Consider the following 24,595-nt stretch of genomic DNA (forward strand, 5'->3'; position numbering starts at 1 on the left):
TGGGGTTGCACAGATGTCACTGGGGGCCCACTTTGGCTTGTAGAAACTTTGTTACAGATGACCATGTGAGAGAAGGAATGCCTGACTCTGAGACCCCAGGCTGAGTTTGCAGGAGTAGCAGGCAGGAGAACAAGCTTATTACTTGCAAGCTTATCAGATTTGATCTGCAACTCAATGATGCGCAATGAAAATGGAGCCCCACGCTGTCATCTGTACAGAGTCACTGTTTAGGATTGAACTGAACTTGAAAGAACAAATTTTTAAAAAGTGTCAGAAACAATTAAAAAACAAAATCCTCCCCATTTCAAAATATAAAAATAAAAAATCAGACACCTTAAAGTTTGGAAAGATTGATTGAATCATTCTTGTGGGCCCTTAAGTTTCTGTGCCATCCAGCACCATTTGCAAGGGCCAGATTTGCAAAGGTATTTAGGTGTTTAAAGATGCAGGTAATCTCCCTAGGTGTCTAACAAGTGCCTAAGTGAGTTAGGCACCTAATTTATGTTGAAAGCAAATAAGAATTAGGCATCTGTCTCACGGAGGTGCTTAGCACCTATCTGCTTCTTTATATACCTAAGTACCTTTGTAGATCTGGCCCAACGTCTGCAAATGAACCATCAATTATTTTTCCTCCAAAAGGTTTATAACAAGTGCTCCCTAGAAAAGGTACCTCTTATGCCATTGCAAAGCTAAAGCTAAGTAGGAAAGAAAATGGAGGCTCTGGTTACTTTAAATTGAAATCCTCAGGGTGAGGAGGAGGAAAAAGCATTTTGCCTGAATAACTGAACTAAAAATCTGGGAAGAGGATGACTGTATAGGTCTATAGTTTAAGATGTGACCCTTATCTGCATTGTCCATGACCTCAGACATGATGGTTCTGTAAGTGCTAGCATCCATCTGCTTTAAGAGTTCTTATAGATACATACAGTGCTCTCTTGATGTAAATAGAATCAATAGAAATCTCAGGGTTAAGCATTTGGGGGACCCACCCACTCATATGTTTCTACCCTCTCCAGACCTCTCAACCTAATGGTTTGTACATTGATTAGACTTTGAGTTGTAGTTTTCATTGTGTCATTGCCCTTCACAGATGAAGAGAGCAGTTCAGACTAATGCAGTTTCTTCCATTGCAGTTCCACTTGCATCTCAGGATCATTCCCTTTCTGTTCTTCATCTTTAATCTTAAATCCAAAGAGGGGAGTCGCAGTGCTAGGTCACCGCACTTTGAAACCCAGGGCTGAAATCTCTGTTTGAAGTCTCTGCAGTGAAGTTGTTATTTACATCACTTGGAAATAGCTGTGGAGGTGCCCTTCTTGGGTTGCTAATGCAGCATCACAGAGTATGTCTACACTGCATTGTAAACCCAGATTTGTGGGACTAGGTGTTTCCAAGTCCACACTTGAGCATCCACACTGCATCGTAAAGCTGGGTTTACAATTGCTGGACCCGGGTCTCAGGCTTAGTCTGTAGTGTAGATATACCCTAAGTGTTAGGTTACGTTAGTACCCAACTAAAATAATCATGGCAACAAAAAACAGCACACTTCCACGTGCCACTGGGCCAGAAGATTGTTCCACGTACTGTCAGACTCAGACCCATCCTTGGTGATCTATGTATTTGTGACATCCAGGTTTGATTATTGCAATTTACTAATACAGACTGAGCTGATAGTGCCACTGTAGTTAATGTTGGCTGATGTTTTCTATTAAAAGACCTTGTTTTCATTTATAACTTTGTCAGACTTAAGGCATTTGGGCTGAAATTTCCCATGCTGGGTGTTTGCCTCAGGCTGAATTTCTTTCTTTCTTTCTTTCTTTCTTTCTTTCTTTCTTTCTTTCTTTCTTTCTTTCTTTCTTTCTTTCTTTCTTTCTTTCTTTTCTTTCTTTTCTTTCAAGTTTTATCAAAAAAAGGTTAAGCTGCTGTCAAGAACGAGATTAGGGAAAATATGTTTTGCTTGTGTTTAAAAAAAAATTCTTATAGCTGTTTTGTTGAGAAGCACTAGAACTTCCATGCTTTGGAGCAAGGACTTGAAATTTGGAGGGAGTGTCGCTCTGGTGTTAGGGATGTCTTTTGCTGTCCCAGAAAACATTAGCTAAATTTGACTAAGCCTTTGAAAAATTTCAATTTGCTCAGTAGAGACTTGTTAGAGTTTGGCAGCTAAATTCTCTGAAGATTCCACCTTTGCTAGGTATGCTCCATTTCCTCATCGCTCCTGCGTACTGTGCATGCACCATCCCCGCGGTGTGACTGAGCATGCTGTAACCCCTGATTTCATGTGCTTAATAGAACTTTCCCTGCAATTGCTGAATGAGGCAGCAGTCCTGTGAAAAAAGTAGTATGTGATCATGTCACTAAAGGCTGTCTCATAATGCATATGCACAATGCAGCTGAATTAAAATTGCATAGTCAGTCATAATGTTGGAATTTTTCAACGTTTGAGTGCTTGACTTTGCAACTGTGGTGTTTTTTTAATGTAGCTTTTTGTGTAAAATCTTTTATGTATTTGAAGAATGGCATGTTATGTTTCTGTTCTCCCCTCTCTGAAACAAGCAGGGTGGATCCCTGACTGTGGGTATGTTATTCCTTACAGGGAATATTTTCAGGGAGTCAGGTAAATACCATCAGTTCTCCTCTCCCCATTTTTACCTTCTCCCTGTTCTGTCTCCCTGCTGTTTACCTCCCTAAGTCTTCTTCCGTTAATACTGTAACAGTCCATCCTGCCTTTCCTACTGGATGCCATAGCCCAAATTCCAAGCGGAAGTGTAAATGGGTGTAAGTTACATTTCTTTACACTGACCTAAGGGACTGTAGGTCAGTGTAAGTGGCTTGACAAGGAGGCAGAAGAATGTGTAAATTACACTGGTTTATGTTCTTTTGTATTCCCTGCTGAATCTGGCCCTATTTATCTGTCCTGCCATGCTGTATCAGTACTCCAGAGGCCAGCTTCTAGGGAATGCAGTGGCACAAGCCAAGTGATGGCAGTCAGGAGCAAAGGAAGGTTAGACCATTAGAACCTTACACATAGGTTTCTTTTAAGTTTATTTAAAAATTAAACTATTGGCCTGGTTTTGAAGAGAAACCAGATTTTGACTGCAGCTAACTAGCAATAAACTCCTTACCACTCCTGTGTCCATGACACTCTGTAGAGAAAGTGATAAGGCACAAAAGGGGAAGTTGGAGGCTCTTACAACAGCAAGACTGTAGTAAATAGTTCTCTGTCATCTCTGTTCATCCATAGAGGCCTTGGTTGCTAGATCCCAAAGTAGGCTCATGGAAAAGCTAGAAGAGTTGTGTGCCAAGCAGTCCAAAGCATTGTCTCCACGCCACAGGAAGCCATTGGCCACGTTTGCTCACTTTCAAGAACACCGAGGAGATCAGAAGTAGGTCCTTCTCTCTAGGAGTTAATTTTTGCACATACTGGGTGATTATGGTTGGGACTATAGTAAGAATGTCTGGGAATTAATGATTTCACTTGGGTGCAGGAATTGAATAGCACAGTATGAATGTGGCACAGTATTTTTATTTTTGTAAGGTGAGGAATTGCATGTGTTTATGGTGGTGTTGAAAAGAAAAGCTAACAAGAGTTACCCAGGCCAATCCATTGAAAAAGGTTGTGATGAAGTCAGCCAATCTCTGCAGCAGTGAAGGGCTCAAAGAGCCTGTCGCTCTCAAAGGGTGGGATTGGCAAAGAACCCTAGAAGAGTTAGGTGCCTAAATCACCTTGAATTTCAATGGGATTTAGGCATCTAACTCCATTCGGGTCCTTGAAAATCCAACGCGGTATGATCTGAATCTACTCACCAGTGCCCCAACTACCCCAGTTCAGCCATGTGGTAACAAGGTCCCAGTCAGGTACCCATTGAAGTCAAGATTCGCATTGACTTCCATGGGTGCTGGCTCAGGCCTTAAGTGAGCAACCCCCTTGCTGACTTAAGCCACAATGACTAGCTCTAGAGGGAGACTCATCCATGACAGTGCAGGGCTTGCCAAGATAAGGGAGCAAACTAAGGGTCAGTGCTCCATGTCATAGTGTTTGACTGTCATCCGTAAGGTGCCTTTCTATGCAGCATTCTAGGAGAGGGGAAGGGCACAAATACAACATCCTTTCTCTGGCTCTGCCAGAGTATTTGTCTTTGCTTATGTCTTCCAGTAGAGTACTGAAGAGCTTGCAATCTAAAAAGAGAAATGGATGAAGTGTGGGAGAATGGGGTTGAGCAGACAAGCCAAGTGATCAGGGTGATGAGTGGCCATGTTTTGATCGTTCCATGCGGGGCTTGGGGTTTGTATTTTCTCTCAATGGCCTCTGACCTTGCCATTATTAGCTGGGTGTAATTTTTTTCAGGCATCACTGTAGAACTGGATCTTGAGGAGGAATCTGAATGCACAGAAGCAGTGGCCTTCCAGACCCGCTCAGGGAGGACATTCTATGCATAGAGGGTGGTGCAGAAGAAATGGTAGTGAAACAAGCAGACAAACTGGGTATCAAGGATGGCATCGTTGGCAGAGCAGGGAGGACAGGAGCAAATCAATAACAGACAAAGGCAGATTATTAGGGAAGGGCAGAGTTATGGGGATATTGAAGGGCAGGACCAGAAATGTGAACATGATGCTGTGAAGATGGGGGAACTAGTGGAGGCTTTCAAAGAGGGGAGTAATGTAATGTGATCTTAGTGACAGCAATTTGTGTACATGGGAGTGAGAGAGAGGACTGTCCAAGAAGCCCAAGGAGGAGGTTACTGTAATCAAACCTGTGCCTGTCTTGAGATTATAAGTTCTTTGGGGCAGGGACTGTCTTTTTCTATGTTCTACAGTGCCAACCTCACCATCAATGCTTGAGAAATAAATAATGGTTATTGGGACCAGGAGTCCTGAGAGGTCAGAAGATTCTCCCCTCCAGCTGGGGATAAAAATCAGAGCATCACCATCAGGTCTCTTAGCAGACAAGTGTAGGCATCTCCTCTGAGGGGATCAGAAAATACTATTTTCTGCCCAGTCTGGTCATGTTGATTTATATGGCTGTCTGTGCCTCTAACTGAGCAAGATCATTGTTCAAGTTGAAAATTGGAGATTCCTCAAAGATATCCAGTACAGTTGACTATTTGGAAACAGACAGACTGTAAATCTTTAGCGTTTCCTTCTGCCACATGCAGAGACCGTGAGTTGGAACCTGTGTAATAGCCAGGAGTGCAGTCCCTTTCTTGAGCTATTTTCATTCCAAATGTATGTCCTGTTGGAACTCTTCTCCTGGGAAGATGAATAATACATTGAAATAATGGTTTATATTCTCAGAGAAGTCATCTTCCCGTCACCTTCCCAGAGCTGTCGAAGTATGGATATGCCAAAACTGCAATATACAGCAGAGCTCCCAACGGTGTACATTGATTTACGGGATGCTAAATCACACAAATCAGCGTTACCGTCCGTTGAAAATCAAAGGTAACTTCTGGGGTCTGATGTTAGTGAGAAACGAGGGACCAAGGGCACGAACTTAAGGTTGTTGCGAACACCATATCCATGGTGAGCCGTACCATGAAAGGCTTTCTTTGCTGTATCACTTCTTCTTGCCCTTGGTCTGGAAAGGGTAGCCCTCTGGTGGAGTGAGTGAGCATTTGGAAGGGAAACTATGCAATCTGAAATCCAGGATAAATGGGCAACCAAGGGATTGCTGGCTCTGCTTTTTCAGTCTCCTGTGAGACTATGAGGTGCCTAGATGGTGAGTTCTGGGAGATTGGCCTCTTTCCAAAGACTCAAAAAGCTCTGGCAGAATGCTAAAGCTAATAAGTCTGAGAGAGCTATTTGCTTCCTCCCCAAGATGCATGGACACATAGCATGTCCACAGGGTGAGTGGACAATATTTATCAACAACTAAGCAGAGACTTCTGTACTCTTTTCCCAGAGATCCTTAGCGATGGTGCTGGCTAGAAAATGGTTTGAAAGAAAACAGCAGTCTGAACAAACCTTGTAGATAATGAAGACCAAGTAGATGTTTTAGATGCACTCACCTAACACCCCTGGGTCTAAATGTATTTCATTAATGAGTTCTAATTTAACCCACAGGGAGGTTAAATTTTACTACAGGCTTAAATTTAGCTAAAAGCAAGTTGTTCCAGTAAAAACAAGCATAAGATTATCCTTCATGACCCCAGGATGAGTTATGTTGTCGAAGTGGATCATGTTGTTAGGGCATCAAACTGTGTGTATCAGTTATTGGGTATTTGCTGTTGGGAAGATGCCCCTGAGGAGCTGTCTCCATGTAGTTTTAAAGAAAGAAAAGATTTATTATTATTTAATTAATTTTTTTATTATTATTGGATTATGGGCCAAATCCTCAGCTTGTATAAATTAATCTAGCTCTTGTGAAGTCAGTGGAGCTGTGCCAGTTGATATCAGCTGCAGATCTGACTCCATATATTTTCTTTAACATCCCATTGTTTTAAACGTCCATCTCAGGCGTGACTAAGACAGCACATTATGAATAAATATCCCAGGCTGGTTGTTGATATTGTGACCGTGAACAGAGGTGTCCAGTAATCAGATCTCTTTGCTACATAGCTTGAGTGACAGCTCCACTGAAGACGAGGAGGATACAACAGTTAAGGACCAACAGAAAACAAAGGAGAGAGTGCAAGATTCTTCCCAAGGACCACGGTACAAACTACTTGAATCTTCACCTTTTCATGAAATTGAAATGATCCCAAAAAAGACTGAGAGTGAGATCTCACCTATTAAAATATTATCCAGCAGCGACTCTCATAGCAAATCTGCTCAGTTCAATCGTTGAAACAAAAAGTTTCAGTCTGGATCTAGCAGATTAGTCTTGTGTTCTTTTTGCTGCAGCCACAATCAAGATGCTGGAGTTAGAACATAATTGTTAATGCTTGAGGCAAAATAGAATTCACCTTGCTTTTTTGCAGTATATGGAATCTACAGGGATATCAGGAGTAAAAAAAATTTTTTTTGTCAGTAAATGAAACAGACATGGCTCAAAAGACACGTGCAGAGTAGACACAGACAGTAGGGAAAAAAATTTTCTGAGCCACTTTGTTTTTAAATAAGTCCAAATCAAACATTTTAAAAGACTATGGGTATATACTAATATCCAGCCTCTTTAGGAAAATGATCAAACAGAAGCTAGAAATTGATCTAGAATGCTTTTTTATTGAAGTGTGTGGGAAGAGAAATTCAGATCTCCTTATTTGTCTGGGGTAATGTGAACAGTCAAGGAACTCCTGAACTGTAAATGCTTCTGTATGCAGGGATGCCAACACCTCCCTATAGCCAAACTCAGGACCTGATTCAGCGAGGTAGTTAAGAATGTGCGTAACTTTAAGCATGTGACTAGTTACTGCTCACATTCTTAAAGTTATGTATATGATTAAGTATCTTGCTGAGTCAGGGCCTACACGCTTCACCCATGTATGCTCGCTGTTATCTTTAGAAGCCGTTCCCTGGATCTTAATGATGCACTTATACCTGAATTAGTGCAGTAGAAGGAACAAGCAGAATGTGCTGTTTTGTTCTGTTTTTGGTAGAGCCAATTACTTTTATTTTTAAAAATAGTTTTGAAAGAATAAATGATTCGCCAAGGAACAGAGCCCAACCACTCAGAATGATTTAGCAACTGAAATAGTCAGATACCAGAACCAAGCAGGAGCGATCCGGCGCACTAGGTGCTCTCATTTGTGCTGGTATTAATCCAGAGAAACTCCACTGAAATCACTGGGCGGTACACCAGTGTAAATCTGGACTCATATAAAGAAGACCTGGCCAATTGAATTTTGGGGATTTTTTAGCAATTTTAAAACCAAATAAATAAATAAAATGCCTGACAAATATTACTATTTCCCTGTTCCCACGTTAGGAAATCTGGTCATCTGAGCAGGCAGAAAATCTTTGGGCTGAATTCTGATCTCATTTTTTTGGGCCTTGTGCTGTTGTCACTCTACTGATCTGTTTGGAGTTACACTGAGCTAGAATCTAGATAGTCCCCTCCCAGGGTAAAGCCTGCAGGAGGGAGAAATCTCTGAAGATCTCCTCAGGGAGACACAGAAGTGCCCTCAAATCTGGCAGATCCCCAGGGTCAGGTGTAAGAAATCTCTGTACTCATGCACCACCTCTGGCCCCTGACATTTCCCACCTCACCTCCCTAGCAGGGCCAGCAAACTCCACTTGGTTCATTCACTAAATTTCTGTATGGAGTAGGGTCAGATTAGGTAACCAATGTCTTCACCCTACCCCACTAGTTGCCTCCCAGGAGGAGAAGCAATCATAGAAGGAGTTTAATTATCACATCTATTCCTACTGGAGATAGACAAGTATCCAATCAGAATCACTGCAGAGACATGGGGATGTGTCAATAGAATCCTTACTGCTAACTTACTCTCTTTGCTCTTGCAAATTACTCATGATTGTCCAAGGTCTGTTATACCAAGGCATTCTGCTGGCGCCACTGCTATCAATGCACAGTCGAGGCAAAGCCAGGAATGAACAATCGTCACTCTGCACTTACATTAGCAGCTTACCTGGCAACAGATTTAGAATCTGAGGCCCTGGCCTTATGGATGCTGAGAATGTCATCCAGTTCACATTCATTATTTTTGGTATCTGGCAGGGGAGGTGTTAGCAAACCCACACTGCTTAGTCATTCCCCTTAATGGTCCAATACTTACAGTAGCCAGGGGTTTCAGGTGTCCAGGAGAGTCTTGTCATCTCTAGAAGAGGTCACAGGATAAAGTAATAATAATAAGAGACAGAAAAGAGGAGACCCTTAAGAAAATAGAAGTGGGAAGCCTAGCTGTAGAATACTCTGTGTTCTGAAAAGTACAAGGTCAGTTAGCACAGCACCATAACAGCATGCAGGTGTGTACTCTTCAGAGCCAGAACACTTGTAATATCAAACTCAGACAGCACAAAGCCAATTCTCCGGGTCCAGATAATTCTCAGCTGCCTCTTTCAGAACCGAGCAGTGACATCTGTGATGCTCCCTTCCTGACACTGAAATCAGCCCAAAAACTGGTGGCCCTCACCCTTTACCAAACAGCTTGGGAGTCCCTTCAACATTAAAATGACATGCAGCCACAAAACAATTGTGTCCTGATGTTGTGTTGCAATATGATGCCATAACTTTCCATCATCATGACCTAGGGAAATCACAGAATTGTGATGTTGATAATTCAACAATCTCATTTCCTCAAGTGTTGGGAGGGAGAAGGCCTCCCTCACCTCCCTCCTATCTCCTGTAGGAATTACTGGGGGGAATCTTATCCTCTCTCTTTATACCTACCTGACTGGCTGCTGGATGGGAAAAGGGCTCCATGAGGGGAGCTGTGGACTCTATGACTTCCATGCCAGCATTCCATTTCCTGAGTGCTCCTGAGACAGGCATTGTGGTCTTCTGCCTGACAACCAGGAAGAGTGAGTGCAATGCTGGTCAAATACCTATCCCAGGACAGCTGCACGGAGGGCTAAGGTAACCTTTTCAAAGGGCCCTATGTCCCATTTTCTAAAGTGACTTGGCTCCTAAATCCCATTGTCTTTCAATGAGACTTGGGCTCCAAGTGCATATGGCACTTTTGGAAGTGGGACATAGGCTCCTGAGTCATGTAAGGGCCTTTGAAAATGTTGTCCCTCCATCTCTAGAGCCAGGAGCTGTCCATAACATAAACCGTTCTAGATCACAGCCCACTGCAGTAAAGAGTCAAACGGGCCATCCCCTCTATTGCTTCTTCTGCAGGGACAAATAACTAGTCTCATCACAAAGGACAATGTCACCAGAGCCTCATGAGTGCTGTCGATGTTCATAGTGTTACCATCCTAGATCGATCCAGCAATGTCTAACTGAACCACCTGGAAGCCCAAAGAATTCCAGGTGGGCTCATGGTAGCATATTCTATAATTTTTGAGCTAATGTTAGGACATCAATAACCATTATCCAGGTGGTCTTCTGTGCCCTGCTTTGCGCTGCCAATCAAATTAGGTTCCTCAGTAAGGAGCTGCTAATTATAATGCTTTACCTTGGTTTAATCCATTTGATTTTTAATTTTCAGGGATTGCACTGGGAAAAGCCTGCTGTTGCAGCAACTCCGTAACTTCCGTAAAGAAGCATCTCAGCCTCTTGCTAACGAGGCCTCTAAGCAGATGCTAAGAGATGAAGGAGTGAGCCAGGATCTTGAGAGCCCAGAAGAGATGGGCACCCTGAAAATCAGGAGAAAACGCTATCTAAGAGTGAGAGGGGAGGCAAACAAGGTGACTTCCAGGTGGCTGGTGCGCTCAGACTCTCAGAGGGGAAGTCCCCCCTTGCCAAACCATGTGAAACATGAAGCTGATTCTTCAAGGGAAAACCAGAAAGAGACTGAAGACACACTACATTCAGGAAGTGCTTCAGAGCCCCCTCTAAATAAAGCAGCAGAATCCCCAAGGTACAAGAGAGTTTGGAGTAAAGCCATCAGTGGTGATTCTGAATGCCATTCCACTAAGCATCCATCAAGAGCAGAGGTTTTCAACCTGTGGTCTGTGGACCCCTGAGGGGCCACAGATTGTGTCTGAGATTTCCAAAGGGGTCAGCACCTCCATTCAAAATTTTTTAGGGGTCTGCAAATGAAAACAGGTTGAAAACCACTGACCTAGAGAGCATATTACTGGCTGCAAACTAGGGGTGCAAAGTTGACTGGCTCAGTTAGCTAGAGAGGCAGTCAAGGCCGGTGGCTCTTGCTTAATTGCTTAGAGAGGCAGTTGGACCCAGTGGATAGGGCTCTGGCCTTAGATTAGGGAGACTTGTGTTCTATTTCCAGCTCTGCCATCAGCTTGCTGGATAACCTTGAGCAAGTCACTTCCCCTCCATTTCTGCAATCTGTAAAATGAGGATAATGACATTGACCTCCTTTGTACCGCACTTTGAGAACTACTGATGAAAACCTGTATAAGAGCCAGATATGATGATGTCTTTATCTTTTACAAAGCATGCCCAGGAGGAACTGAGAGAGCTATGAAATGCCTTGGGAGGCTAGGGAAAGAGAATTAAAAATGGTATTAATAAAAGAAATCACAGCGACTTTGCTTCAGTTATCCAGGCCTCTGCCACCTCGAGACTAGACATGTGTAGCACATTCTGTGTAAGGTTATGTCTTGAGATGAAACTGGTGATAATGGCTGTATGCATCTGCCTTCTTATGTGGCTGTGATTCACACAGGGAGCCCATTACATTGATGTTCCATAGCCTGCCCAGGCTGCATGATATTGTCATGGTGAAGTTCTCGGTGTTGATTTTGACCTGTGAACCTCTAAATGTCTCATACCTGCCTGTCCCAGAGACTGCCTCTCTCCCAGCATTAAATTGCCACCATTGCCAATGACCAAAGCTCTTGAGCTAACAGGAGGCTGGTTGCAGGGTGTTTTTTCTGAGAGATCCTTAGCAATGGAGCATGTGCCTTTGTTTGGTCTGGCAGAACCCAGATTTGTTTTCTTTTGAGCATGCCACAAGGAACCTGAAGAAGAGCTCCAAAGCTTGTCCCTCTCACCAACAGAAGTGGGTCCAATAAAAGATATAACCTCACCCATCTTGTCTTTCACAAAGATATCAGGCATCTGTGGAGGTGTTAAGCTGGAGGATATGAGGGCGGCTAGAGGCTGGGTTATTTGGTAATTATTAGAGTGGCTGGTAGGGACAGATCACAGGGATCGTCAGTTTTTGCGTTGGACATTGTGATGTGAGAGCACCTAGAGCTTGGGAGAGGTGCTGTAAAATGATCAGGCATGTTATTAAGTTTGGAAACAGCAGTTAACATCCGCAGCCCCCTGAACACAGCAGGATGTGGCACAGTGGAAAGTCTGTTGTAAAATGTGGGAGAAGAGAGGAAGAAGAGGCTTTAGGAATCCATCAGGGAATTTTGGTGAGAGAAAAAGGGGGAAAATCAGGAACAAGCTTAGGCAGACTGCTGCCATCTTACCAGCATATTCCAGCCTCCAAGCAGTTTGCCAGCACTTAACCTGGGTCTGAGCCTGTTCCCATTCCCTGTTTCTAGTGTTGTTTTTACACAGTTTTGCCCAATCATTTCACATGGGTCCTCCTCAGGTATCAGAAGGGCCCCCTAAAACCATTGCACCAGTTCACATCTTGTCTCCAGTATACAGTGTCATGTTTGATGAGCCACAAGGAATCATCTGAAGGATTTGGGTGCATATCTAAGTAGGGTGAGTATAAACAGGGGGCTGAGACCCCTGAGTTAGAATAAAATGTAGGAGGATCTGTATGTTATATTATATTTTGCAGGGCAGAAGAAAGCCCGAGAGAGCTGTCCCTAAAGGAAAAGCAGATGAAAGAGAAGCACAGGAGACAGAGACTCCAGGAGCAGCTGGAGCAATTGCAGCCTCAACACTCGGTCACTGGAAAGCAGCCCATGGCAGAGAAAACTCCTGTTTTGTTTCACCCGGTTAGTAGCTCAGCATAGGAATGCTCCTTTTAGAGTGTTTTGCTTCCTGCTGACCCCGTTTTGAAAATTCTGGGAGAATCTAGCCATGACCTCAAAGTCCAAAAAACCTTTTCATTCTAATACTTTAAGGTTGTGTTACATCTCTGTTTTCATGGGCTAGCTTCATGGTTCTGCCATGCCTGGTCATAAGAGCAATCTTGAGAGTTATTCTCTCTTACTTACGCACCTGCTTCCACCGCCGGACCCGTGCCTGTGGAGAACACCTTCTGCATTTCCCAAAGGAGCTCCCACTGCTGGGGATGTGGGGTGAAATCCTGGCTACGTTGAAGTCAATGAGAGTTTTGCCACTAACTTTAGTAGGGCCGGGATTTCACCCAGAGTTCTCGTAGCTTTTTTAAAAAACAAAAAGTTTATTTTTATGGTTTTAAATAAGTTCCTAGCTTCGATTTGGCCTCCTGTCCCCAGCGTCTTGGCTCTCAGTACTGCACCCACATCTGGATAGGCAGCAGGTGTGAAAGGAGGATTGTGATTTTAGTTAGTTTCTTTCCTTGCAGTGTTTGATCTTGCCAACAGTGTTCTTAAGGGATCACAAAGCCATTTGAACTCTCTGAAGCCTAAAACAAGGCTTAGAGAAGGGGATCATGTCTCATTTCCACAAGATCTACATATTTAGTCCTGATTTCTCACTGCACTGATTTTGCTCCTAGCAGTGCCCTCCATCCCCACAGAGGGTGGTAGGGAGTAGGATTTCCCCCTACATTTTCTCCAGGTCCGTTGGTAGCAATCACTTTGGCTTAGCAACAGTAGAAAACATTTCACTTAGTGCTAAAGTCTTGTGGTCTAAATGCACTTGACAGGGGAAGGTCCATTCAAGTTTGCTAATTTGTAAACAAATGTGACTTTATTGGATTTCTGCATCTTAAATATTCATTTTTAAAACATTGGATTTACCACTGATGAAAGGTGTTGGATTGACAATCCTGCCAGCTGAAGTCCTCTGTGTTTATAGAGGAGGATCAGCAAGAGCAATGCAGTGCAGAGTTCTCACATAGCATTCTGCTAAGAGACTTAATTCTTGTTCTAGAGGGACCTTCTATAAGGGTTTCTCATCTGTAGTCTAGTAGAGTCTGCAAACGTGTTGAGTTTGTGGCATGTCAGAAACTGTTAAGGAGCTCCTGTTGGTGCTGGTTAAGATGTGGGCACTTGTTCATTTGGACATAGATTAAGTCCCACCAACTAATTTCTTATATTGCACCAAACAATTGTCAGGATGCGATATATTTTGATCACTACCAACCTTTGTTAGATTTGAACCCATGTAATAAAGGTAAAAGACTCCCTAATCCAATGCTAATTTCATAAACTACCCAGTCTCCCAACTATAACTAAATTCACGATGCACTGTGGTGGAGCCAACAAGACAACAGCCCACACTGAACGCACTCTGTGGGCAGCTTCTATCCAATTCTTGTTCATGAAAATCCATTATTAAAATTAAAAAGAGAAACAAAAAATATGTCAATATAATCCATCAGATATAACCGTCCTTTTTAGGGTTATTTGAAATTCACTTTGACAGTTAGCAGTATTTCTGGGCTTCAAATTAGAACAGTTTTTTCTATCTTCTTTCTTTTTTTATTTGCACAGACAGAAGCAGAAAAACTGAGAATGTTTTGACATCTGAAACTGAAGAAGCTATAATTTGGCAGCTGTGTTGCTCAGCGATTTGGAAATGAAAATATCTAAGACCAATTTTATTTATATATATATATTCAAAGAACAAACTGGAGTCTCTGACAGGGTAGCACACTATCAAATTTGTTTTCTACATACTTTTTTTGGCAGCGATAGACATTCAGATTTGGAACATGGGACTCCTGACCATCCTAATGTACATCAGTAATTGAATTGAATAATAATTACAGAAGCTCAGAATCCCTTCACAGAGGTTGTTAGAGAGTAATACACAGTTTTTATAAACTCTGTGACAATTACATAAAAGGTCTTTTTTCAACTCTTGAAAGCGACGAAATTCAGACTTAATTTCATCACTGTCACCTTAGCTTAACCTAATTCAGTCAAACTCTGTTCACAGTTTCTGCTTTCAGCGGGGTGGCAATAGCATAAATGAGAATCATTAGATCTGGGATAACATTTTCAAAAATGCGTAAGTGACTTATGAGAGTAAGGACCAGACTTTCAAAGGTAATTAGGCGCCTAAAGATGCAGATAGGTGCTTAGTGAGATTTTCAAAACATTTAGGTGCCAAATTCTCATTGATTTCAATGGGTGTTTTGAAAATCTCACTAGGCACCTATCTGCATCGTTAGGTGCCTAAACACCTTTAAAAATCTGCCTCTAAGTCCAATTTTCAAAAATGACTTTGACAGTTAGGAGTTTGAGTCCTATTGACTTTCACTGAGACGTAGACTGCAAAATACCTAGATCACCTTTTAAAATGGGACTTAGGCTCCTAAGTCATAAGGACGTAGGCATGTTTGAAAATTTTACCCTTGTTCCATTGGGCCAGGCATAAGCAGACTTTCATGAACATTTCATCCAACTAAGTGGGGACATAAACAGTTCTGTAAGGTACACGTGGGGTTTAAGCAATAACATAGTATAAATTGCACAGATTTGGTTTCAGTAGATGGACAAAAACAAGTGTAACTTATGTGCAGTGGTGGAGAAGGGATGTTGGTTGCAGGTAAACCAATTAAAAAGAACATGTAAGATAAAGTAGCGGCACCTGCCTTTTAAGGTTACTTATCTTGCATACTCTCCTAGGGTATGTCAACCCTGCATCTGGGAGCCAATCTCCCAGCCTGGGCCCACAGACTTGTGTTAGTGGGGCTTGTGCCAGACGTTGCAACACAACTATTTTTAGCACGCTAGTGAAAGTCCCACTAGCACAAGTATGTGGACCCGGACTGGGAGGCTTGCTCCCAGATGCAGGGTAGACATACCCCCAGTGTCAAATCAGTACCATTCGTGCTATCACACCTCTTTCTGACTGACTTGCACTCCTGCTTCCATTGGATTCTGTGGCAAAGCTGTCATGGATGTCAGTGAGAGCATGATCAGACACCTGACATGGAACTTACCTGCCAATAATGTCATAGCTGAATGTAGCCCTTGTGACTAAACATATTGCATTACCTATAACGGCCCAAATTCAGTGAAAGTTACTCTTGCCTTACACAGTGTGACTAAAAGTAGAGTTTGGCCCAAAATATAAGCAAAAAGCCTTGAACTACTGAACTACTTGAGTTAAAGACAGAGTGAAAGACAGCCTGAAATCAGACAATTTTTCAAAAATGAAGTTTCTGATCTTTCACCAATCTAGCTAAGGTACTTATATGGTCCCATTGCCATAGTATCTGACTGCATCATGCTCTTTAATGCGGTTGTCCTTGCAACACCTCTGGGATGGGGGACTGGGACACAGAGATGAAGTGGTTTGCTCAAGGTCACACTGCAGGTCATTGAACCTGGGTGTCCGGAGTCCCAAACTAGTAACCTAACCTCTGGACCATCCTCCCTTTCTATACCAGCTACCCTTGAGAAGCCTGGCAACTTCAGTGCTCTTGAATGATATTTTCCTTTAAAAAAAAAAAAAAAAGACAAATGAACTAAGAGCCTGATCCCTCAAAGATTTTCACAGATGAGTAACTTTACTCATGTGAGTAAGCTACTCATCTGGGTACAGTCTTTTTTCCAGATCAGGCCCTACCTGACTAAACAGGGCAAGAAGATAAAATTCACCCCCTCTTAACTGGTGCATAGGGCCTTTCACCTAGGTGAAACTGACTGTATGCAAAACTGTCAAATGCACAAAGTAAACAAACAAAAATAGAACAAAATAATTCTTTTGTATTGTATCTGATGTGACTGCTTGTAGGAATAGTAGCTGAAACATTTTCCTACTGAAGTGCGATTTTTGAGTTCCTGTGTCTCTAAATCAGACTTTGTAGGTTTAAATTAGATCCTCGTGGCCCAATTCTGTTTTCATTTACACCGTTGATGTATAACTCACACCAATGTGATTTTGGAGTAACTGAATGCAGAATTTAGCCCTTAATGTTATTTTAACATAGTTTTTTAATTTAAAGTGTGATTATGTTCAGAAACACATCTATGTAAAAATGGTCCAAGCTGCTTCCTGTGCTGAACTTGGCCTGTGCATACTCTTCAGATTCCCATCAGATTTCTTTGCTCTGGTTATGCTGGGATTATACGGAGCAGTGATACATCAAACAGCCACCAGGTGGCCCCTGAATACTTCTCTTTTGTCTAATAAAATATTTGCCAATTGTCTGAAACAATACTAAAATCTCTCTTATTTAATGAAAAAAATAAATTAATTACTACTGCCCTAACTCCAGAATGGCTTAAAAATAAGATAAGTTAATTAAAGATGATGTAGTAAATTCTATTGGGCAAGAACTTTAAGGCTATATTCTCTCTTGTGCTGTCAGCAAAAAGAGGCTAGAAACAAGCTGGATCTGGCCAGCTGAGAATTCCTTCGGTGTGGGAGAACTGTTAGCTGGTGCAGTGCCAGTGTATCTGGCTCTTCTGCCAGCTTATTATTATTTTTTATGCAGTGCTCCAGCTGTGTTCATCTGATTTATAATCCCTTAGGGACCATGGGCAATAAGATCTAGAGAAGTCCACAGGCTATTCTAACCTATGCCAGGGCTCAGGATTGCACCCTTGAGATTCAGCAAGCCATAACTGGCAAAACAGAGAATCCTGGCCTTAAAGTTTTGGCTGTAAAGATAACCAGCTTCAAAGACTGCTGTGTAGTTAGCTGTATTCCTCTTCGGGTTCATACAGTAATGCGAGTTATGGGAGTGTGAAGACTGGTAAACTGTCGGTCCATACATTAAAACAAGTCAAGAAGACATTTAACATCTCATTATCCGACTGACTCCTGTCAAAGGTTCTTATACCGCACCCATCACCATGGTATCTGAGCTGAAAATAGTCACCAGTGGTCTGCTTTAATGTGTTATTTGACCGGGTTTTGCAGAAATACTGCTGAGGTGACACTCGCCTCAACCAGAGTGCACTCAATTATCATTTCAAAACACTAAGGCCCAGACTTTTACAGGTATTTAGGCATTGCTGTGCTCAGCATTGCAATGCCCAACTGATTGAGGAGCCTACATCTCATTGTCAAGAGGGACTTAGGCACTTAAGAGCCTTAAATCCATTGATTGTCAGTAGGGTGCTGTGCAGGTCGTAATATAATACATGAATTACACTAGCTGGTCACAGTCCAGGACCCATGGGACGGAGAGTTTCTTTCAGGCTGCCAGCAGTCCATTCCATTTCTATAGAATATAAGCTTTGATTTATTAAAAAAATTAAGATTCTAACCCTTCTGCCTTCTATGGAGTCTTTCAAGTAGGAGCTGGTGCAGTGTTGTCGTCTTGAGTCTGCCAACAAACAGCCTGAAACTAGAGCTTTAAGGCCTGACCTAATGTGCATCGAAGCCAAAGGAAAGAGTCCCATGGTTTTCATTGGGGGTTGGATCAGTCCTAAGAAAACTGTGAACTTCTCGATTTATCTCAATGGGAATTTAACTCTGAACCTAGCTGGAGATCACTGAAATTGCAGGTCGAAAAGATCAGTGTAGCCAGCTAGTCCATCCCCTGAAGGATTCTCTTATGTTAGATACAGTAGATTCCACTTATTAGAACCCTTTGGTTGTCAGCAAAAAGTTGCTATTATCCAGCAGTTGCTAATAAGCAGAAGGCAGGGTTATGAGGCTATATCTGGGAAAGGAAACACTGGGGTATGCCTTCCTTGGCTGCAGCCTGCAAACCTACCTCTAGCAGGGGACTGCAGCCTGGATGCTGAGGCTTTCTATGGTGAGCAGGGATGCTGGAGGCCCCAGAGGCTGCACCATACCTCTCCCTGTGCTCTCCATGGGTCTGGGCTCAGGCACATTCCAATGCTTCTTTCTGTGCCTGCAGTCGCTTGGCAGGGCACAGCCCGGAAAGGGTAGGGAGAGGTGCCATGCATCTCCAACAGCTGGGCTGCAGCCACCTTCCCTGCTACTGCCCAGCCCACAGCCTTGCCTCCTAGCCTACAGTCCCTTACCGCCTGTGCACTCCCTGTGCGCAGGCAGGTTTGCAGGGCTGCAGCCAGAGAAGGTACATCCTAGCACTTTCTTCCCTTGCTGCAGCCTTGCAAACCTGCCTACAGGCCAAAAAAAGAAGTTGCTAATAAGTGGCATACCTTTTCCAATATCCAAATCCCATTAATCCTGCTGTGAATGGGACAGGATTGGTTCCCAGCAATGTGTTGCCATTAAGCAGAAGTTACTAATATCAGCACTGCTATTAATCTACTATACATTTATGGTCCCCATTGCCATGGTATTTGAGCACCACACAATTTTTAACAAATTCCTCCTCATGACACCCAGGTGAGGTGAAGAAGTCCTGTATTCCCATTTCATGAATGGGAAACTGAAGCAGAGAGACCAAATGACTTTTCTGAGGTCATATAGGAAATCTGAAGTGGAGCAGGAACTGAATTTAGGTCTCCCTAGACCCAAGCAAGCAACCTGACTCACTGCACTATCCTTCCTCTGTCTCTGGTTTTCCACATTCAAAGCAACAGCCAGTTACATGTGCAGAGCTGACGATTCTGGGTGCTCCCTACAGTACTTTCTCCAGTGCTTTGTTAGGTGACTTAAGGAAGGGTGAGAGCACCATTGCTTGGGACACTATGCACGGTCAGCTTGTTCTTACCATTAGGAAGCTGTGCCTGATTGTCAGTCCTTAATTTCCTTATCTTAATATAATCCTTCTGCCAGGTGGAGCCGGCAGCAACCAGGGCCGGGTTCAATATGTAAGGGTTCCTTTCCAACAATACAACACAGAACTGGCTCAAGCCCCCACCCAGTAACCTGAGAAAATTACACACCACCCCGGGCGCCTCTGAGAGGCAGTACTTCCCCAATCACAAGCACAGAGTCTGAGTGTAGAAAATAAACTTTTAATGAAAGGAGGGAAGTCACCCAACGTTAATTAGGGAAAATGCCACAAGCAGGATTCATAATCATAATACTGTGAGCAGGACACCCACCCCAGTGTGCCTGGGGCAGAGACTTCTGCCTCATGTTCTTGAGTTCTACAACCAAAAGTTCCTTTCCTGCGTCCCCCTCTGCTCCCTCACCATAACCCACTCACAGTGGTTGTCCTTGGTCAGTGAGGACCCAGGGTTCAGAGGTGCATCTGTGTGAGTTCACCTCCCACCCAGGGAAGAAGGCACCTTACTTGCTCTGCCATCTGAGCACATGATCTGGCTGGCTACCCCACCAGCCACGGTTCCTCTCCACTAGCCACCTGGCCAGCCATGGTTCTTTGTTGCCTGGCCACCCTGCCACCCGACTGCTTGCCACTTTCGCTGGCTGCCCGTCAGTTACCTTCTGCTGCCACCTGCCTCTCTGCTGTGACTTCTGTAGATCAGTCTCTTAGGGCTTGTCTACACTGGCACTTTACAGTGCTGCAACTTTCTTGCTAAGGGGTGTGAAAAAATATCCCCCTGAGCGCAGCAAGTTTCAGCACTGTAAAGCACCAGTATAGACAGTGCACCAGTGCTGGGAGTGTGCCCATACCCCTCGTGGAGGGTAGCTACGCCCCTCGTGGAAGTGGTTTTTTTTGACTGCTGGGAGAGAGCTCTCCCAGCGCTCTGCTGCAACTACACAAGCCACATTAAAGCACCTCCGCAGCAGCACTTTAACATTGCCAGTGTAGACTATCCCTTAGTGATTTTTAGTTCTCATCAGGCTGGGCAGAACTAAATGGCTCCTAATGAAACCTATTTGGCTCTATCTTTAAACAGTGGGGAGGAACAGGTTAAACCAGACCGGGGACCCTTAGGGAGAGTCCACACCTCCTGGCTGGGACACCTGTCCCCACCCCTCTTACTTTCACAGGGGTCTGACATTTGAGCCCCTGGCTTAACAAGGTCCTTTCTATTAACAGTGACCCCCTCATTTGGGACAGGTCAAGCACAGTTCTGCTCTCTTTTATTCATACAAGACAACAACATTGATAACAACATTTCATTACTCCTACATTCAGTACTAAAGTAGTTTGTAACCCAACACCAGCCAAAGTCGATCACTTTGAGCAACATGGTTCTATCTGCTGGATATCTTGGCAGAGCAGGTGTGTTCATGTAAATACAGTTTACTCCTGAAGTCTCTCCACCTCCCAGCTAGATGTCAGGGAGGAATTCATTCACACCCTGCTTACATTAATTTCATCCTGCATCTCTTAGTTATACCTCAGGGTTCAAAGTGAGCTATTAGGGGAAGGGAGGAGAAACAGAGGGCAGCAGCTATCAGGAGAGAGGGGGAACAGGAGCCGAGCGTGACTGAACAGGAGCATGGCAAGTGGGGCACAAGTAGAATTTTTTCACTGCCATCCCTGCTTCTGTAGCTTTGAGTTGAAGATTGTCTTTTTTCGGGGCTTGCAGCCCTGAACCCATTCAAAGACGTATTCTGAAAAACAGAATCACTGTATCAGTTCAAGGCTGCAGGGTAGCTGGCTGCTGCTTTGAGTGGGGAAAGGTGCTGGTGAGAGAACGCTTAAGGGAACATTCACTTGAAAGTCCTCTGCCCCTGCCAGCCAGTGATCCGCTGGGAGAGAAGTGAGGTCTGTTCCCTGCTGGGTAGTGAGGCCTGTGAAAAGAGCAAATTTGCCAGCTGGAGCCTGGGAGAGCAGAGCAGAGCAGAGCCTTGTTTTTGTCCATCGCACTATCCTCATTCTTAGGCTCTGATTGGCCTGGCCCTTCTGGAGAGATGCCATGTTTCATCCCATAGCCCTGGGATGTGTATGGAGGAGAATGAGGAACGGGGGCAAATAGAGAAAGAAGGGAAGGGGTTTAAATGGAAGGGCAGAGGTGGAAAGGCAGGGCAGAAGGCAGAACAATGAGGAGGGACTAAAAGAAGAGAGGAAGTCTAGTAGGAAGGGGAGAGAAGGCAGAGAGGAGGGCAAAGAGAACGTGGCAGATGGGAGGGCAAGAAAGGAAAAAGAGAGGAAAGTCAAATGAGACACCAAATGGTAACGTTAGGAAGAGGATGTAGTGTTCACTGGCACAGGTTTCAATGCATCGTTGGGCGAATACATGCTGACACCAGCTCCTGAACTGGGTTGTAGATGTCTATGCAAATTAGTTTTGGCTTTTGGACTCCTGGGAAGTGGCTTCCATAATTCTTCTTTTACAAGGTGTGTAGCCCTGCTTGCATAATCAGACCAGTACACAGTTCCATCCTGTGCTGGTGCAAGAGCCCCTTGATGCTAATACTGTAGGGGTGCACTAGCATAGAGAAGGGCAGACAGTAAAGAATGCAGGGGTCCCCAGTTCACAAGAGAACTTCACCCTAGATTCTTCTTGTAACTGACCTTTTTGTCTGCACCAGTTCACACAATGCTGCAGCAGCACAGCCTCCAGGGCATGTTCTGGGGTCCCCATCCCACGGAAAACAGGTTGAAACGAGAGTGACATGTATTTTGTATATGCATCCATGCCGCTTCGTTTGGGGTACAAGCTGCTTTGTGGTGACCCAGATCTATGTGGCGATAACATTTCCCACCCATTCCAGACACATCCTCCATTGGCCTCCACACATAGCACTTAGCCCACCCCCTTGTGCCATGGTAGAACAGCAGGTGGCAGGTTTGGAGAGGAAGGTTGCCCTCTGAATCTTGAGCCTTGCCAGTTGAATGCCTTTGCAGGAGCCCCTGGCTTTGTCTATACCACTTTCCATCCATGGCATAAAGTGGGTGAAATCTGATGTCTTTCCAGGGCTGTGGTTGTTTTCAGTCCCATTTTCTCTAAGTGGAATTTGAAATGGCGCTAGAAAGATATGAAATATTTAGTCCTTGATATTCCTTGGCCCATCTTGGGAGTGATTAAAATGAGTTTTGGTCCATTATTGAATATACTTATGGCAGATCTTGACAGATGGAAACATTTGTTGCTTTTGCTTAAGGGAAAGGTTAATATAAGTGAAATGAATATAATTTCCAGAATTGTATACACAGAGCTTGCTGCCAGTAGAGGTCCCTAAATACTTTTCCATTCACATTAGCAGAATTGTCAAGATAGATTTGAAGAGCAGGCAGTAAAGCAAAATGTTAATTAGCTAACCCCTATCTGCCATCTAAAAGGGGGCCGATGAGGAGGAAATTATGTCTGCATAAGGCAGTTGCTTTTTGACAAGCTGGCAGAAGTCTGTGTTACCTATGGGCCAGAATCAATCACCTTTACTTCCACTGAAAAGGACCTCTTGCTTCACTGAGATCAGAATAGAACTCAGATCTCTGATTCTCTGCTCAAACTGGGACCTGTGGAACTACTTGCCGACAAAGGGAGGCTGAACCTGCCCCTGTGTTTTTGTGCCTGAGCGTAGTGACCCCACTACTTATAGTGAATCAGGAGGGACTAGTGGTTAGAGCACAGAACTGGGAGTCCAAAGAGCCAAGTTCTTTTGCCAGTGACTTCTTTTTTTGATGCTGGAAGCAGTATGGGCTATGGTTTTTGTACAGTGGTGATCTTGATTGGGACCACTAGGTGCTACCATAATACAAATCTTCATGTCAACTAGAGAAGCCCTATACGCAACAGCAGCACTGTTTGTAGGAATTTCAAATGGTCTAGTTGAGGTTTTAAAGTGGAAAAATCCTGCAATAATGATTATTTTAAAAAGTATGTAGCTGTGTAAGGCTGCACGGTGAGCACCTGCAACTTCCTCAGAAGTTACTGGCAATTACAGGTGCTCAGCACCTCTGGGGATCAGGTGCAGAGATAGGCTGTAAGCTCTTCAGGGCAGGGGATATGACTTAAGTAAGACAAGACATGTTGGAAAAATCAATACAACAACAGATTGGCCCTCGCAGATGAAAACAAGAGAAGGCTTGATCTGGGAAAGTGCTGAGTGCTCTCAGGTCCCAGTGAAACCAGTGGGAGTTGAGGGCACTTGGCACCACACCGCAGTGTTCCACACCTTTCTGGATTGAGCCCATATTGTCTTGGAGGAGCATCATTTTAAAGGTGGCCCATTTACCCAGCTAGCCCTCTGTGATTGGTACAGGGAAGGCCGTGTGTACAATGGCCACACCCTCTCATTCCATCTTTAATGCCCTGCCCTTCACAGCAGGTTGGCCTTTCTTGCAAGGACCCCATCAGCTTAAAAATCAGTCCCCTCTGTGCAAATGTTTTACTTGCCATCACTACAAGTATTACGTAACGGGCCAGCTCCCCTTTGCTCTCCCCCAATCCTGGAGATGGCTGTGTGCAGGGCTGGGACTTCAGCATAAGTTACAGCATTGCTGCTAACAGCCCAAGGGGTCAAAATGGTGCAGTGCAGGGGATCTTGACCATGCCCCCTTTCTGCAGCGGGATGGGAGCCTCAGACTCTTTGCATGAGGGTGATCCTCCCGAAGGCAGGTGCCCCTGCTTCATGGCCTTACTGCAAGAGAGGAGCTGGTCCTATGACTACAGAGTTCAAGGGGAAAATGTCCTTTTTTTTTTTCACCCGTGTTTACTTCTTGCATTTGACAGCCCTTTAGTTTCCTTGTTTCCCTCTCTAGAGAGCCAGGTTCACCCTGCTCTTCCACAGACTCCCTGAGTGACCTTGAGCAAGCATCAATTCCCCATCTGTCCAATGGGGAGGATAGCCCTTCCCTTCCTCACAGGTGTGTTGCTAGGATAAAGACATTAAAGATTGTGAGCTGCTCAGGTATCCAGTTATGGGGGCCATGTGAGTAGATCATATAGTCAATCACTATCCCCCTTTGTTTGTGTGAGTCTCTCACAGAACAACAAGGGAAGGCTCTCTATATATATACGCAACAGGAAAATGTGCTTGTGAAAGCTACAAATATTAAACTATACCCAGGGTTGAGGGTGTATTTCAAGTCGCATATAGTGTTGGCCTGATGCCATGTTAGAAATGGAAGAAGAGAAGTATTTAAACATAGTATATGCTTCAGGAGGCAATGGGGCCTGGTAAATAGGACACTCAACTGGGTCTTAGGACACGGGGATTTTATTCCCAGCTCTGCCAATGGCCTGCTGGGTGACCTTAGGCATGTCATTTCCCCAACCTGTGCTCCTCAGTTTCCCTATCTGTAAAATA

General features: G+C 44.0%; 1 protein-coding gene across 1 annotated transcript in view; it reads left to right on the forward strand.

Moving 5' to 3' along the window:
• The window catches only part of DNAAF8 (dynein axonemal assembly factor 8), a 151,232-nt gene that overhangs the window by 20,774 nt on the left and 105,863 nt on the right, over positions 1-24,595 (forward strand). The window contains exons 6-10 of the mRNA XM_084641312.1: positions 3,239-3,380; positions 5,290-5,436; positions 6,553-6,648; positions 10,047-10,418; positions 12,270-12,429. Of these exons, the coding sequence (XP_084497438.1) occupies positions 3,239-3,380; positions 5,290-5,436; positions 6,553-6,648; positions 10,047-10,418; positions 12,270-12,429 (917 nt within the window). The remainder of the gene's footprint in view (positions 1-3,238; positions 3,381-5,289; positions 5,437-6,552; positions 6,649-10,046; positions 10,419-12,269; positions 12,430-24,595) is intronic.

Source organism: Lepidochelys olivacea (genome assembly GCF_965140295.1).
Source record: "Lepidochelys olivacea isolate rLepOli2 genome assembly, chromosome: 10".
NCBI lineage: Eukaryota > Metazoa > Chordata > Testudines > Cheloniidae > Lepidochelys > Lepidochelys olivacea.